Source organism: Desmodus rotundus, chromosome 2 (genome assembly GCF_022682495.2).
Source record: "Desmodus rotundus isolate HL8 chromosome 2, HLdesRot8A.1, whole genome shotgun sequence".
Lineage (NCBI taxonomy): Eukaryota > Metazoa > Chordata > Mammalia > Chiroptera > Phyllostomidae > Desmodus > Desmodus rotundus.
Window position 1 is genome coordinate 103,499,634 of NC_071388.1, and position 17,442 is coordinate 103,517,075.

Genomic DNA, 17,442 nt, shown 5'->3' on the forward strand with positions numbered 1-17,442 from the left:
TCTTTCACCACCATTTAAAGAATAAATCTTAAGCCACTCCTTCAACGGATTATTCATCTATTTAGGAGAACAGTTTTCAGGTAACCCAATCTATTAAACTTGAGTAGGTTATTCTTAGGCTAGTAATCCTGGTGGGCTGGGGGCAGGGATAGGTTGCTACAGAAAAGTTCTTTTTGTCAAGAAAGTGATTCTTAAAAGTTAGGGTGCATCTGAATCTCTGGGAGAGCTTGTAAAAATGTATTCTGGAGCCCATGACCAGAGTCCAAGGCCCTATACATGAGGTGGAATCCAGGAATCTGCATTTTAACACACACCTAAGGTGATTCTGATACAGGTGGTTTATGAACTACATTTTAAGAAATACTACCCTACAACAACAACAACAAAAATTTAAAGAAAAGAAATATTATCCTTAAAATAAAATGACGGTATCTGCTCCTAACATTTATTGTACGCTAAAACCACCTTACTGAGGTTGTAAGGCACAGCAATGTGGTGATTAAGCTTTATTCTAAAGAACATTCCCAGACTTATTCTTGCTGCTCAAGCTTTGCTGGAATGAACTGACCTAGTCTTTTACCAGAATGCAAGCCAGGCTCCTCAGATCCTATCAGTGTGTTGGACATCCAAAGCCTGTTTTTCTCACCCTGGCCAAATATAATAACATTTGCAGAGCAGAGAGCTAGGGTTTTGACTATGAAGAATCTGTATCTGAGAGAAATAGGTTTTTCCTCTCCTCTCCTCTCCTTTCCTGATCTGTCCTCTCCTCTCCTCTCCCTCCTTTCTCGATGATACTTTATCTTCTACTTCACTGAAAAGACCAAAACCATTTTATTTGATCTCCTTAAATGTCCCAGAACCCTCTCCACTAGGAAATTTCTCTGCACACACACACACACACACACACACACACAGCCCTGTCTGCTCCCCTCCTCCCTCCTTGGATGGCTTAATCCATTGCATTTCTCTGACCAAGAGCCTCTTTCTGCATTGCTCCTTCTCTTTGGCTGACAATCACATTTACGTCTCTCTTGAGCTAAAGTAAAAGTCTTTCATGTGTCTTATTTTCTCCTTATCCCCCTCTTTTGTTTCACCCATGAGCATCACTTCTTTTTCATCATCTACTTCTCAAAACGTGCTCTCCACCTGAATCACCTCACTAAAAGCATTTTCCTCAAAAGTTATCAAAAAACTCCTTTCTAGTCACCAAAAACAACTTCTTCTCAGTTCCCATTAGTTTCTGTAAAATTTGGTGCCATCCATTTATTCATTCATTCAACAAATATTCATTGAACATCTACCTCAATGTTCCTTCTTGAACAGTGTCCCTTGGTATTTGCACAGACTTGTCCTCCTTGAAGCTGGACAATTCTTCTCCATGCAACATTCTCCCTGTTCCTTCTGTTCTTTTCTGTTACTGTTCTCTTGTCAGATCCCCAATGAAGTCAGTCTTCTAGGTGTCATCTCCAGCCCTTTTCCTCTCTTTCCACGCTTTTTTTCTGGCTAAATTTAACCTATTTTCACACCTTACAAATCTATAATACTACCCTGACTTCGCACCCATTTTTCACACTCACCTTTCCAGGGGTTTCCTGGCTGGTCTGTCAAATGCAACATGCCTAAATTGAACTTTTCCTTGCACTGTTTCTTCTATCCTCCTTCCTTATGTTAATTGTAACATCAGTCCCCCAGATATTGGGGCCAGAACCCCCTGAGTCACCTTTGATTCCTTCTTCTTCCTTGTCCCCAACATCATAGTTTGGCACCAACTATTATTCCTCCAAATTATGTCTCCCATCATGGTCTCTTGCTCACTTTGCTGTGTTACTCCCATTACTCTAACTATTGCCACAGCCTCTTAACTGCTCCTCCTGACACCTCCATTCCCCAACTTGACTCTTAGCTTTCATCACATCATTGCTGGATTGATCTTCAGCTATGGGGACCAGGAAAAAGAGCTTCTTATATCATTTTCTTAGCAGAGATTGCCTTTGAAAAGGCCTGTATTGCCTGCCCTGGAAGCAGCTGCTTGGATCCTGGGGGCAAGGATCTAGTTGTCTTATCAGAGCCACAGAGAATGATGATTGGAATTGTTCCTGTAGTCCTCTCACAACTGTGATAAGAAAACCAAGGTCCTGAAGCATGTGTCCTTGAAGGGAGGACATTTGGAACTGGCTAACCTTCCTTTGGTTGTGGCTGAGAAGTGTTCAAGGGTCATCAATAGCCCTGACTGGCATGGATCAGTTGTGAAGTGTCCTGCAAAGTGAACCCGCAAAGTGAACCCACAAAGTGAAAGGTCATCAGTTTGATTCTGGTTAGGGCACAACCCTGGATTGCGGGTTAGATGTTTTTCCTCCCTCTCTTTCTTCCTTCCTTCCCCTCTCTCTAAAAATAAATGAAATCTTTTTTTTTTTTAAGAGTCTTGTTAGTGGGTCTGTTTGCACTGTAGAATGATTTCTGTAATGAGGAACGCCCACTACCAGGGCATTTCCACCCCACAGGCAGTTTCTGCAGAAGATGTTGTCTTCACTTTGAGTCCTTGAGTATCAATTGACTGGGGATTTATGACTTGTACAGTTGTGTTGATACCATAGATTTGTATAGTTCTTTATAGTTTCTCTTAGTTAATAGTACCCCCACTTAATAGAAGAGGAAAACTGAGATTTGGAGAGGCTAAGTGACTTGTCCAACATTACATAACTTATAAGTGACAGGGCTGGGGCTCACAGGTAAGAGTAAAGACTTGGAAGGTATGATCTGTGGCTCAGCAGTGGGACTGTCATCAAGTGCACGGCCTCGCCACAGTTGAGCTCTTCTAAACCTTCCTCCGAAGAGCTGATGTAAGAAGTGGAGAAATGATGACTGACCCGCCCTGATTTCTTGGCCTGCCACATGTGCAATGATCTGACCCTGGGATGAGTCTGGCACATTTTCAGGGGCCAGTGATATGATTCCAGGATATTTCTGCCAGTTTTCCTATTGTCTCCTTATCGGTGATGATGTCAGAGTGAGTTGTGATGGCTCTTGACCCCGGGGGTGACAAGACTATTGTCAGAAGACATGAGTGTGGTATCACCTAAAATGGGTCACTTTAAAGAAGTTCTCTGTGGGACAGCGAGGGCACTGGAGCCGGCACTGAGGCGTGGTGTTCCTCACTCTGAGTCCTGGAGCCCTCATGGACTTCTCTGCTACCTCTGAAGGTGGTTTTCCCCCCTTGAACTGTGTCTGCTGGGAGATGTCTAGCACTTGTCCTAGTCCTCTCAGGGCTGCAGGGGTGACAAGGTGTCGATAGGCATTTCTCCTTTGTGGCCCACAAGGATGATGAGGTGATGGGTGTGCTGTTGAGGTAAAGGAGTGGTGGCACAAATGGTGATGATGGTGGGAAATAACATTCCCACAGAGTGATGAAGCCACTCCCTGAGGAGAAAACAAAGCCTGTGTCTTGCATGCCTGTGTTGTGGGCAGAGGCTTATTTTCAGTGCCTGGTCTGTTTGTCTTGAGTTATTCCTGGAACTGGAGATGAGAAACCCATTAGCCATTTCACCCACAAAGTTTCACTTTTCTGCTGTTATTTCCTGATTCGTGAGGCTATTCACCAGGCTGTTCCTAGGGCAGTATAGAGCCAAGGAAAGCCCAGAACTTCAAGGATAGCTTTGTAGAGAAAACTGACTCCCAGATGGGCAGCAGGTGCCCTGAAAGGTACGAGGAAGTTGGAGAAGGGAGGCAGAACCACCAGCCTGCTGCCCCATGTAGGGAGCCCAGGGCCACTCGTGTGTGTGTCTCAGCTTTAGAATCAGCACAACATCCCTCCCCCCATTGTGTCTGGTTGCAGCCTCATCCCCTCTCACAGAGGAGGAAGCAGACTGTGGAAACTGTTACACACAAATAGACATTTCCCAGGATCAAGGATGAAGATTCTGTGTCCAAATATTGAAATTTCCAAGAAGTTCCAAGGCTGCGGGTGATTTCAGGCTTCTGCTGCTTTGTGGTCAGGGTTTGAGAGCTGCAGGCACCCAGAGCTGCCCCTCAGGGCTGGTATGAGCTGGTGGATATGATGGTTGTTGAAGTTGCTGCTGTAGGGACTGGGACAGGTGACAGTGGTTTGTGTTCCTGCTATTATCTTAGTGGAGACAGAAACTGACCAGTGTTGGGATTGCAGGGCATTTTTCCTCCATTGTTCTTAGAAACCAAGGTGAGAAGAGAAGCTACCTCAAAATGCCCTATTCCCAGCACCTGGAACAGTGGCTGGCACACAGGAATTACTTCATAGACCTCTGTTGAATCAATGAAGTCACATGTCCCCATCTCTTTGGTTCCTTTAGCTGAGGTTGGAGCAAAGTTGAGGCTGTACCTGTTTTTCCTTTGCCTGTCACAGTGGTCCCAAGCCAGGAGGAGACCAGCCTGATGGTTATGGCCTGGGAGGTGTGACCAGGACGGTGGCAGAAGGCAGCCAAACTCCTGTGGGCAACCCTAGGCTAGGAGGGTGTGCCTCTCTTGGATGGAGCCAGGGAGAGGTGAGCTCCAAAACCAAGACGGTGGAGGCTAGAGACTGAACTTCTGAGGAGGGAAAGGTGTGGGGGAAGAGAAAAATGGGGCTGTGCTGGTGAGCATATGGTCAAAGAGGGGTTTTGACATTTGTTGGCTTGGTTCTGGAGCTTCTGGGGTTATTGCCAGGAGTGATCTTGGTGCTTGTCACACCAGATGCTGAGAGAAATTAAGTCAAATGACCCATGGCGATATCCAGAGTGAAGAAATGCCTGTTGATAGTCATTGTTTGAAGTGTGACTTTAGTGGTATAGCTGGAAAGGAGAGATAAGATTCTTGCCTTGGAGCCAACTGTAAAGGGTGGATTCTAAATTATTTTCCTCAGTGTTAACTGACTTAACAACAGTGTTATTGAGGTCAGCTCAAAGGAGCGGCTCCATTTACCAATAAAAAAAGGAGCGGGATACTTGAGAAAGCTGTAATGATGTCAGTGACTTTTCTGATATCCCAGTTGCCTCAGAACACAGGTCAGTTGGTCTTTGACTTGGGGGAGGAGGGAATGAAGCAGGAAAGCTGCATTGTAGTAACTATTGTGGTTTGGTGATTCCTGGCACACACGGTACTTTCTGATACCACCTAACAAGCAAGGTCCTTTCTGAGTCTGAGATAGACAAGTACCAGCAAAATCTGACAAGGCCATGGAGTGGTTAAGAGCATGGGTTCTAGAGTTAAACCAACCAACATTCACCATGCAACCAGGGCCATATACTTGACCTCTCTGAGGCTTGCGGTCCTTACCTATAAAAATGGGATGATAGTAGATAATGGTAATATCAATGGAGTAATGTATATAAAGTGCTTAGCTCAGTACCTAAGCTCAATAAATGGCACTCTATGCTGCTATTATCTTGGTCTCCATAAATTTCTGGGGTCCTGGCAGAGGCAGCTACCCTTGAGACTGTGTCCTTATTAAGGGAGAACTTCCATTTACTATTGTTTTTATACTTGTTCATTCCCTTCCCAGATCTCCACTGCTACCAGGAGGCCAAATCACAGCATCTTCTGCCTGAACCCCTGCAGCCATCTCCTACCTGGTCTTCCATTTCACTCTTGCCCTCTTCCAATCCGTTTTCCTCCACAGTGTCCAGAGCAATTATTCCAAGATTCTAATCCAATCATGCTACGCTTTTACCTAAAACCCATCACTCTCTGTCCACTTTAGTTCCTTAAATTCACAACCCATTCCGTAGCTATAAGGTCTTCATGATCTAGCACCTGCCTACCTCTTTCAAGTCCTCCAAAGGGTCAAACTCTTTCTTGACTCAGGGTGCTTTCCCCCTACCTAGCTCATGCTGCCCTACCCCACCCCTCCATCTGGCTTACTACTTAGCCTTCAGGACTCAGTTCATACGTATAGTACTTCCTCAGAGAGGCCTTCCTAGACTTACTAATCTAAACAAGGTCTCCTTATTTTACTGTCATTGTAATTTTTATTCAATACTTATAACATGACATTTGTAGGTGGGAATTTTTCTGTAAATATTTTATGTCTCTCTGGATGCTAGATCTTATATCCAAGAGGCTGGGCCTTGTCTGTTCCATTCCTCGCTGTGTACACACACAGTGCTGCCCTAGAACAATGTCAGGTACACGTTAGGCACTGTTTCAATAGTAGTTTAATTAACAGATGTATGAAAATGACAATAAACTCACAACTATCAATAACTGAACCTAAACAAAAACAAACCAAACAATTAGAACAGGAACAGAATCACAGAAATGGAGATCACATGGAGGGTTATCAGTGGGGAGGGGAAGGGGGAAGAATGAGGGAAAAAGTACAGGGAATAAAAAGCATACTGGGTAGGTACAAAATAGACAGGTGGAGGATAAGAATAGTATAGGAAAGGGGGAAGCCAAAGAACTTATATGTACAACCCGTGGATGTGAACTAAGGAGGGAAAATACTGGTGAGGGGGCAGGGTGGAGGGGGATAAAAGGAGAAAAAAAGAATGGGACAACTATAATAGTATAATCAATAAAATATACTTAAAAACCAAATGTATGGATGAGTGAATGCATGAATGAGTGAACAAATGAATATATCAGCAGGAGTTGTAAATTCTTCTGTTCTTCCTCCATTGATGGGCTGAGCTGATTTGAAGATTTGTTTGTACAGGGTTGTGAGCTGCAGTGCAAACCCTGTAAACAAGGATTCAGGACACTGGATTCTAGTCCCAGTTGCCCCTTTTATGAGCTGTGTGACCTTAAACAAGATTTGGAGGTCTGAACCATGACTTATTCATCTTTGTGTCCAGAATACGTGGCACAAGTAGAAGGTCAGCAAATGAATAACTCCAAACTCTTTCCTATTCTGAATTCCCCCAAACTTACCAACAGGACTTTTAGAACTCAAACGGCAACTCTGGTTGGGAGTATCTATATAGAGAGTAGATGTCCTATAGACCTTAAAAATGTCCATGTGGAGTAGTGAGCCACCCTCAGCACAAGCCAGTGCCCTCCATGTGAGCAAGACCATGGCTGTAGAGGTCACACACACACACAGATGCCCAGTTCGTGGGACCTGTTTAGAGTCTCAAGGAAAAAGTAGAGTATTTGAACCTCTATAAAGTGCCAATAAATTGAGTTTACTTCAAATCAACTCCTCAGCACCATGCTGGGGAATGGGGATACAATGATGACTAAGTGTCTGCTTGCCATGAATTCAGCTTAGTAGGAAGGAAGATGAACATTAGAGACAAAAGGTGGGAACTAGGAGGGGAGACGGCCTATAATGTCTTCAGCCCTGGTCTTTAGAGAAGTGGCTCTGAGAGCTACACTATATGCCTATCTGAAGCATAGCAGTTCCACAAAACCAGAGAACAGACACAGTAGCAAACCCAGTTCTTTGAGCACATAAAAGGCAAACTGCTTCTTGGCCTCTCCTGGCAATGAAGACATAAATCACTCACACATAAAACACAGCCAATACGCTTCCTCCGGAGCTGAGCCCAGAAACCAAGGGCGTGGAGGAGATTGCCAGGCAAGAAACCATGCAGTGGTGGTGTCAGCCAGAGCAGGGCCCCTGACTGATGGAACACGTGGTGTTCATTCAGTTCATAAAATGAGCCACCTTCTGAATAAACCAAGCTGGCCCCTGCAAACCCACAGGAAGGACAGGGTTCATTTTTAGAGATCCAAGGATCCTTGGATGAATGGAAATGCCTCTGAGCCGACACAGGTGCCCATTCCATTCCTGGCTTCATCACTCTCCATGCCCCAATCTCCCAGATCTAAAATGGATCAGTTCCTCTCTCAAACTAGGTTTCGTGACTCTTCCACTTTATACTTTGTTTTATCCTCTCTACAGCCTCTTCCATTTGACTCATCTTGCCCATGGAAACAGTTAATTAAAGGGAACTTTCTCAATACCCTGGGCTGGTAAGTGGTGACCCTGACATGGGGTCTTCTGATTTGAAGTTTCTGCTCTTTACTGTACATTTTGCTGAACGATAGGCCTAAATTTGCTCAGTTTTCTTGTCAGTGTCTCTTGTTCAGAAACTCTCTCCTTTTGGGTGTCCCCAAGCACAGTGAGGGTTTGGGGGTGGGGTGCAGATGGCCTGTGGAGGGTTTTGGTGGCCTTGGTGGCAAGTTGGGTGGGCCTCTCTCAGACCAACAGACAGATTGGGGGTTCTCTGGAAGAGGAAGAGCAGGAGACCCTTCCCTCTGGGGCCCCCTATGACCATGGATCTCCCCTGTCCTACACTTGTTACAGTCCCATATAACCTCCCCGTGGCCCCATAGCGTGATGGCTCCTTGGTTACTGGGCCACTGATAGTATTAGAGACTGAGGATTATTTTGAGCCAGTTTTATCAGTGTAGGGTATGGAATCATGGTTGCCAGGCTTTCCTCTGAGTCATTCTTGCTGAGAGCCACCAGTAGCCACCAAGTTCCTGTTGGCTCCCTGTCCAGCCCACCTATATTCACCCTATTTTTCTCCTTTCACATTCAAGAGTCAGGGCTTTTCCTTAAGGACACCCTTACCACTGTGGCACCTTTGTGGAGACCCTGGGGTTTCTCCTTTTTGCCTGGGCAAGGGTGTTGGCAAGTAAGTGTGGAAACAGAGCTTAGACCCAAATATAGACAGATCACCCACTAGTTCCCTCAGGGATCCAAGGCAATGGTACCAACCATTTTCCACCCTCCCAGAATCTCCTAGTAGAAGATGTGGGTGGCTAACTGGTCAGTCCGTGGGGACTACTTTTCCCTCCAATGTCCTCTTGGTGCTCAATCAGATGCTTGGGGTGCCACCTCCCACCTCACAGCTCCTCCTTTCCAGGCCCTTCTCCATTTTGTCCCCTTCAACAAAGCACAGGGCTCAGCACTGCAGGGCATAACTTCTCCAGGGTTATCACAGGGACTTTCTTCTGCTTTCATAGTCCTTCTACCCCTCACACCTTATTGCTCCCCGCCTCGCTTTCCTGTCCAATCCCACTCCAGTTTTTTCCCCTTTGGGCTCCTCTCCACAGACTTCCTGGCTTCTCCTGAGCTTGACGACTCTAACACAAGACCAAGTGTGGAGCTGGTACCAGTTCTTGTGTTGACTTTAAATCACAGAAAATCACCACCCCACTTCTTATGTAGGGAAACTGAGGCCTAGAGAGAGATACAATAGGACCTGGTCACAGGAACCAGATCAGTTAGTGGCAAAGTCAAGACTGGTCCCCAGGGCCCCTAACTCTAAGCCACCTTCTTCCCATTGCCCATAGTCATGACTCCCATGGACACGCCTTCTTCCACATCCATTTATTTTACCCCTAGGACAGGACTCTTAGTGGCTAGGCTCTGAAGGTTCCTTCTGGCTGCTGTTTTCTGTATGCTGAGTGGGGGAGAGGATTGGTGAGGAATGGGTGGGGACGTCTGCTTTTAAATATTTCAAAGAAGGCAGAATATTCCCCTTCACCAGCATCGTGTCTCTTACTATCTGTAAGAGAGCCTGTTCCTTCTGGCCTGCTCCCCAAAAAATGATTCCTTGGGTGAAAGCCTCTCCAGGCTTCTTGAGCAAAGGAAGGAGCTGTGATTATATCTTTGGTTTGATCTCCTGACCCCTCACAACCCCCTGAGCGCCAGATCCTCAGAAGACTGAGACATCCAGAAATACAGAATGAAACCTGGTCCTAGAGACAGAGGGGCAGCTCAGGAGGTGGTGAGGAGAGGCCTGTGGGGGACCCAGGGAGAACTTCTGCAACAGGCCTTGCTTCCACACTAGCTCCATACACAGAGGGGAAGTCAGGGTGTCGGGGAAGCCCAGGCCAACACCAGGGCTAAGAGCCCTGCCCTAAAGACATTAGCCCAAGAAGAAGTTAGAGTCAAGAAGCTGACTGCCCTCATCTCAGCGGCCCTCTAGTCCCCACCTTGTTTCTCCCAGGCAGGCTGGCTCTTCCTTTCAGTTCTGCCTGTCTCCTCTGATTTTTTTCCTTTCTGTGTGTCTATGTTGTTTTGATTCATCTGTTTCTCATTCATCTTTTCCTCTGTCTCTACATCTTTATATAATTTTTTTCTCCTGGTTCTGTTACTTAGCTTTCCTGTTTTTCTCTGTATCTGTTTCTCTCTTCAACCCTTTCTTCATCTTTCTATAGCTCTGCCTGTCTTTCTCTCTCCTCAAAAGAAGTGCTACCTCCCCCAGTGGGTTTCCCCAAACCAGGGTACTCCTGCCCCCGAGACATCTCTCTGCATAGATCAGTCTCTATCTGTTCTTTCTCTCTCTAGCATTCTTCCCCCCTCTCTCTCTCATCTTGTCCCCTCTCTGTCCATCCATTCACACCTCTGTCTCTCTTGCTCTCTCTCATTCCACCCCTTGTTTTTGACAGGCTCCCACTTCCCTGATGGTCTCCCTTCCCCTAGAATGCTGCTCCAAGGGCATCACTTACCTGGGACCATTGGCCAAAGGAGGCAGGAACATAAGCAGCTCAGGAACACTGAGGGGTCCCTGCTCCAGTGCACTCCCCTCATGGCTTCAGAAAAGCCCTTCAGGTTCACCTGGGACTGAGCACAGAGCAGTGGCGTGAGATGAAGAGATGAACCTGTCCCCACCAGCTGCTGGCCTGAAACAGGTATATTTCCCTGAGGGGCCAGAGTACCATGGGAAGAGGACAAAAGAAGGTGGGGCCCCATGCCAATCATCCTTGCCCTGTCTTTTCTTTCTTCAATCTCCACCCACTTCCCCCACCAGGAAAAAAACCTGTGTACTCATTGCTCTGCTCCTGGCCAGCCTGAGCCAAGTAGGAGGAGGGAGGGGAGGGGACATGGGGAAATAGAAACCAGGGAACTTTAAGAATGAGTGGCCCACCCTCTGGCCTGGGATCCTGGGCCCTCTCCTGCTCCCCTAAGGGCTGCCCCTGTCCTGCTGGAGCTTTGGACTGTTATAGTGGGAGGCAGCTAGGTTGTTCCAGAAGAAGGGCAGGGGAGAATGTGGAAGGACGGGGCTGTATGAATTGGAAAAGGAGTGAAATTTGAGGAGTCCCTAAGAAACATGGGGAGCAGGGGCATAAATGTGGGATGAAAGGTGGGAATCAGAAATACCCTGTATGTGACTTTGGGGAAGGAGTGTCAGGCTTAGGATATTTGTTCAGTGCCAGGCACGTGGTAGACCCTGGCCAGATGGTGGGTTTCTTGCGGGAGCACAGAGCCAGCCAGGGTCTGGAGAGCCATGGAAACCTGGGAAAATAGCTCGAAGGGTCTGGAATGGGTAGAACCTGGGTAGAAGTAATCATGACCGCAGGAGGAAATGAGGGTATAATGGAGATGTTGGGTCTCAGGTCACTTCATTTTGACTTTTTGGGATTCACAGGCACCAAAAACGAATAGGAACTCCTGGAAGGATATTGCCAAACAGAGTTCCAAGGTAAGAGAAGGCAGTTGGTGTAGCTCTGCAAAGGAAAACAATGGAGACCTTCCCCCACCATTTGGCACAGTGAGAATCCCTGATTCTGGCTCCTGAAGACTTGATTCTGAGTGTGGGGTCCATGGAGTGACTAGTCCCAGAGCAGGGAGCTCAGGCTCTCAGACACCATGCAGTCCATGATGAAGAGTTGACATTTCCACATTCCTTGGCAGTAGAAACTTGGCCCAAGGAGAAATACTGTATTTTGGGACCATAAGACGCACCTAGGTTTTAGAGGAGGAGAACAGGAAAAACAATTTTGAAGCACAAAATGTGGTCAAATATTTAATAACACAAATAACATAATATTTCACCAATGTAAATGTAAACAGAACTCAACAGCAGCATTAACAACCATTATTACTGACTTTAAGCTTTAAGTACAGAAACTCCTCTAATCAGCAGGGAACCCCAAGAACTCCTCGTCACTACTGTCCACATTTATGAAGCTCGCTTCCTCAGAATCACTAGTATCACTGCCTCCACTCTCCGTTCACAGAGGATGTCATCTTCAGAGCTGTCTAAGGCATTGCTGACACTGTTATGGGGAGATCTGCTGCTGGCGGGCCACAGGTTGTGCAACACTCTTGTGTGGGGACAGCAGTGTTGCACAACCTGTGTGGCTCTGCAGCTGTTGCCAAATTACAGCTCCCATCATCCCAACCTGTCCAAGCATGATGGGAGTTGTAGTTTTGCAGCAGCTGCAGGGCCACATTGACAGGTGACCCTGCAGTGGAATTTGCCTATGTTAATGTTAATGGGGGACACACCAGTCAGGCGATGGATGCATGTACGGGCGCCGCAGGCTTTCTTCTCCTAACGTGCCTGCACCGCCTGTACCCTCCTCCCTAGCACTATGGTATGCTGCAGCAGGGACTCCGCTCCTGCCTCCCTTGCTTCGGACAGCTGGGACACCCCCTCCTCCCAGTCCAGAGGCCGCAGCTTCACTTCACTCCTGCTGCAGCAGGCTTCCTGCAGTGGCGACCCTGCTCCTGCCTCCTGTGACCCCACTCCACCACCAGCCCCCACCCCCAGCGAGCCAGGTAAGCTGCATTTGGACTAGAAGACGCACCCTCATTTTCCTTCCAAATTTGGGGGGGAAAGGTGCATCTTATAGTCTGAAATATGGTAGATGCCCAACACTGTGGTGCCATCTTAGAGGACCATGAGGACCCCCACCCTGTTGGCTACTTGATTTCTGAAGTTCAAAGTCCAATTATAGCTGAAGCCCAAAGGCTGGACCTTCCAGTTATAATGCAGATACTACAGAGCAGGAGCATGGTGCCCCCATCAGTCCTACCACCTCTGCATGGAGAGTTGATATCATTCTTTCCTGGGAGCAAGAAACTCACAGAAGTATAGAGAGATTTGAGGCCTAGAGCACCCAGACAGGAAAGGAGGAGGATATCACTGAAGAGAATTTTCATAGACACCAAGGCCCAACTTGGTCTTCTTAATTATTTTTTTTATCAGTCCTTGTTCATGAATTCTCCCTATTAACTTGCTGTGCATTTTGTTTCCTGTGTGTTTTGTTTGGTGACACTCTCTAGACTTCAGTTTCACATCTACAGAAGACGGGTAAAAAGCACTCTAGATTAGACCAAAGTAAGAGTGGGACATCTTGTTGACCTAACACAGATAACCTCTCACTTTTCAATACAAGGAAGGCTAGAGGTGCAGAGCACTCTCCAGAGGCCATTGTGCTGGCCAAGACACCAACCCAGGATACCTGGCCTCTGTTATCCAAGGCAAGTCACAGCCTCTTTGAGCCTTGTTTTCCTTATTTATAAAATAGGGGTAATATGTCAAAGAAAAGCCAGAGCTGCACAGTAGTTGAAATGGTAAAAGCTACTCAGGACTATTTTTTATTCAGGACTATTGCAGTAGGAGAAAAGGGACTTAGGTATACAACTGGGCTCAATTCCCAACTATAGCATGGGCAAGTGGGAATTCATAGCAAAGGAGCAGGGAGGGGGGGTCAGTGAATAAAAAACTACTAAGAGAATACATCAGGGGAGAGGGGGATTCTGGATAAGCCAACCTAACAGGATTTTTTGCTGATGGCAGGCCAGAGTGATCAGGCATCACCTTGGGAATGGTGGAGCGTGAAGAACCTGATCAGACATTGTGGATGACCAGATATTGAGGAGGGAACACTCTTGCTAAACTGACAGCACGGTTCTTTCTAAAACTGGATTTTACAAAGAAGTACACAGATGGGCCTAGAAGAAAGTTCAGGAGCTTGACTAAAGTTTGACCAAACAGAGAATTTGTGCCAAATAATACCTGCCCAAAAGGTTGTGAGAAGAGAAAGAGTCCGTAAACGTTAAAGTGCTTCACAAATGTTAAGACACCTGTAGAGGGCACTTGGCTCCTCAGTTCACCGTTTCATTCTGACAGGTTGTAACAAGTGAGGAAAGATAGATAGAGAGCAGGATGACAGTGAAGGGGGTGGGGAGGGGTTAGGGAGTGGAAGGACTGAGCAAAACGGGAAAAGGACTCATGGACATGGACAACAGTGTGGTGATTGCAGGGTAGGAAGAGGGTGTAAGGGGACTAAGTGGTAATGGAAAAATACAATAAAAAATGAAACTAAAAACTACAAATATATGTAAAATTCTGGAAGAAAAAAAAAAAGAAACAAATGAGGGAAGCCAGGGAGGAGGAGGAAGAGTCTGGAAAAGAATGTCCAGACCTATCTATACCAAAGTCTTTCCTGTGTTCCCTTTGGGTTTTATGACATTGGCACATGCAAATCTAATTCATCTTCTCCTTGCCTACCTCCATTTCCCTTCTCAGTTTCCCTTGGAGTCCAACTTCATCTTAACTGGCAAATTTTCCAGATTTGAGATGCTTTTAGGCCTCTGTGATACACACCTCTCTTTTTATCTATTTTTCCTTCTTTCTCCCCTCCCAAGGCATCTGTTAGGGACAGAGAGAGGTGAGTAGGAGGGGAGGAAACAAGTAAATTCTCTGAGTTCTGTCTGGGGGAAGACCTCCTAGAAACACAGATGACTGGGTTTACCCAGGGGCAACGATCTGAAATCAAGTTTAAGTTGGCATTCCATGGTGGGGAGTGTGAGGGGGGGGCAAGATAACTCAGTCTGGACTTGAGGTATAAGTAAATTGCAGCAAGTATAAGATTGTGACTTTTTCACATGGAAGACACAGGTTTTGTTTGAACAAACATAGCTTAGGTTCTGGACAGCAAAGTCAAGATTTTAAAGGGAGCCCTGGCTGGCTTGGCTCAGTGGACTGAGCGCCAGCCTGCAAACCAAAAGGTCTCTTTATTTAGTTTTATTTATTAAGCATTGAATAAAAGGACTTGTAACTAGAGTATCAGGTCCTGTGTATGCCCCCATTACCCTGTGAGGTGCATATCATTCTCCCCATCTCACACGTGAGAAAACTGAGGTTCAGGGAGATGAACATTTACTCTCATCATCACTGAGTCATGGTCCAGGTTGGGTGATCAGGTAAAACTGGAAGATGGTAATTTCCTTGATCACGTTTGCCCAGGCTACAATGTAAGTCGGAAAGCTGGAATTCAAGACTAGGTATGTCTGGCTCCAAAGCAAAATAAGGAAATTAACATGTACTGAGTACTCACTCTGTCCTTAACTGTGTTGTTTTCTGAAGGCAGACTTGGAGATGCACCTTTAAAAAAGGATTCAGTTCCAGCTGTAAGAAGAGTGGTTAGTTGACAGCCTCTAGCTGTTAGCTCCTTCAGGGTGGCTTCAGCTGTCAAGCCAACATCAAGCTCTTCTTGGGGTGACCCTTGGGCCAATGACCAAGCAAGGCAATGGTGCAAGGTCCTGGCTATTTCCCCCTCACAGGATTTCTCTAACAGGCAGTCTTCACTCCAGAGCACCCCGTAATGCTGGCAGGGATCGTGTGACTCTGTCAGCTCTTTTGGCTCCCCTTGCCCACTCCTGCCTCCTTTCTTTTCCTATTATAAGTATTACTCCCCAATAAGCCTTTCATTTCACTCCATCTCAGTGTGGTCTTCCAGAAGTATCTACCTGAAAATCTCACTTAAAGGAGATTTTTAGGTAGGAAAAGAGGATGCCCATTTCACAGATACGGAAACTGACCCTCTGCGCTGGGATCCAAACCTAGATCTGCACACCTCCAAGTTCTCTTTCCACTGCACCATACTCTACTGTTTGGCAACAGGGTGTGTGGGCCTGGTGGGTCTGGCACCCTGCCACACACAGTCCCTGTCCATGATAAGTACGTGACCTGCTTGATAAGATTCTCATACTGCAAACAATGCAGACCAATGGAATTGACCCCAGGGCAGTAACTAGACCTGCATCAGGAGTGTGTTGTGTGTTGCTTTCAGTGCTACTGCAGAGGAGGGCGCTGAGGTGGTGAAGGGGAAACCTCATTCCTGAGGCCTTGGCTCCCAGGCCATGGTGAAAGCAGGAGCCCTGGCATTTAGGCCACATAAGAGCCCCCATCATTCTCCCAGGATTGGGTTTCTCAGCCTCTTTCTAAAAGTGCTGAGCATTTTCACACCAATTAGCTCATTTCCCTTCTCACTTTACCTCTGACACAGATGGGGATATAATGCCTACCCAAGCAATGCCTTCTGGGCACAAGATCCTCATGAAAAAGGGGCCATACTGAGTGCACAGGTGGGGGTAAAGAGGAAGCACTGACTTGTGACCCAGGAATCTAAATGTATCCATTCACTCAACTTTAAAGAGAGGAAAACTAAGGCCAGGAGCGTAGCAACAGTGCTAAGTCAAAAACCCAAAATCCAGGTGCCCAGATTTGCTGTGTTCTATGGCTAGGCTTCCCTCTTTAAATTCTAAAATTAAAAAAAAGAATCTTAACATAATTTTAGAGCTGCAAGAGGCATTTGCAATCATGTAGTCCACACTCCTCATTCTACCAAGGAAGGGAGAGAGAGTGTTTGAGTTCACTCAGGTGGTAAGTGGCAGGTGCGGGACTTGAACCCATGTCTCCAGTGCTTTTTCTGCTTTGCTGCTCTGCCTCCCATGTTTGTTAAGTTATCTTTGCATACTACTAGCACCCCATCAGAACCACTGACCCAGACTTCTGGTCAAGATGGAGGCATAGGTAGATACACTTTGCCTCCATGCACAACCAAAAGAAGGACAACAACAAATTTAAAAACAAAAACAACCAGAACTGCCAGAAAATCGAATTGTATGGAAGTCCAACAACCAAGAATTAAAGAAGAAACATTCATCCAGACCAGTAGGAGGAGCGGGGACGGGCAGCCAGGGTGGAGAGGACTCACGGCAAGGTGGCAGCTGGCGGACCAGGTAGTCCCACATTTATGTGCAGGTAAACAAGGAGGAACAACTGGAGAGCGAGAAAGACCACGCAACCCAGGGCTCCAGTGCAGGAAAAGAAAGCCTCAAAACCTCTGACTGAAAAATCTGTGGGGGTTGAGGAGGCAGGAGAAATTCCCAGCCTCACAGGAGAGTCCATGGAAGAGACCCACAGGGCCCTAGAACGTACACAAAACCACCTGCTCAGGAATCAACACCAGACAGGCCCAATTTGCTTACGGGTAGTGGCAGAAGTGACTGAAAGCCAGAAGAGAGCTGAGCAAACAGCATTGTTCTCTCTCAGACCCCTCCCCCACATACAGAGCCACAACACAACGACATGGGTTACCCTGCCCTGGCCAATACCTAAGGCTCCACCCCTTACTATGTAACAGGTTCTCGAAGACAAAAAAAATATGGCCCAAGTGAAAGAACAGATCAAAGCTCCAGAAAAAATACAACTAAGTGATGAAGAGATAGCCAACCTATCTGATGCAGAGTTCAAAACACTGGCAATCTGGATGCTCACAGAAGTGGTTGAGTATAGTCGCAAAATAGAGGAAAAGGTGAAAGCTGTGAAAAGTGAAGTAAAGGAAAATGTACAGGGAACCAACAGTAAAGGGAAGGAAACTGGGACTCAAATCAATGGTTTGGAGAAGAAGGAAGAAATAAACATTCAACCATAACAGAATGAAGAAACAAGAATT

General features: G+C 46.5%; 1 protein-coding gene and 1 long non-coding RNA gene across 5 annotated transcripts in view; one reads left to right on the forward strand and one right to left on the reverse strand.

Moving 5' to 3' along the window:
• The window catches only part of MUC4 (mucin 4, cell surface associated), a 65,540-nt gene extending 54,930 nt beyond the window's left edge, over positions 1-10,610 (reverse strand). For 3 of the 4 annotated variants that reach the window (XM_045185846.3, XM_045185844.3, XM_045185843.2), the window contains exon 1: positions 10,417-10,610. In XM_045185846.3, coding sequence (XP_045041781.2) covers positions 10,417-10,498 — 82 coding nt within the window. In that variant the 5' untranslated portion in view covers positions 10,499-10,610. The remainder of the gene's footprint in view (positions 1-10,416) is intronic. The other variant, XM_045185847.2, reaches the window with a different exon arrangement.
• A 251-nt stretch (positions 10,611-10,861) lies between these two features.
• On the forward strand, positions 10,862-13,182 carry LOC139440552 (uncharacterized). The gene is made up of 4 exons (XR_011650795.1): positions 10,862-11,051; positions 11,337-11,390; positions 12,282-12,472; positions 13,093-13,182. It is a non-coding gene; the product is annotated as an uncharacterized lncRNA (long non-coding RNA).
• The last annotated feature ends 4,260 nt before the right edge of the window (positions 13,183-17,442 follow it).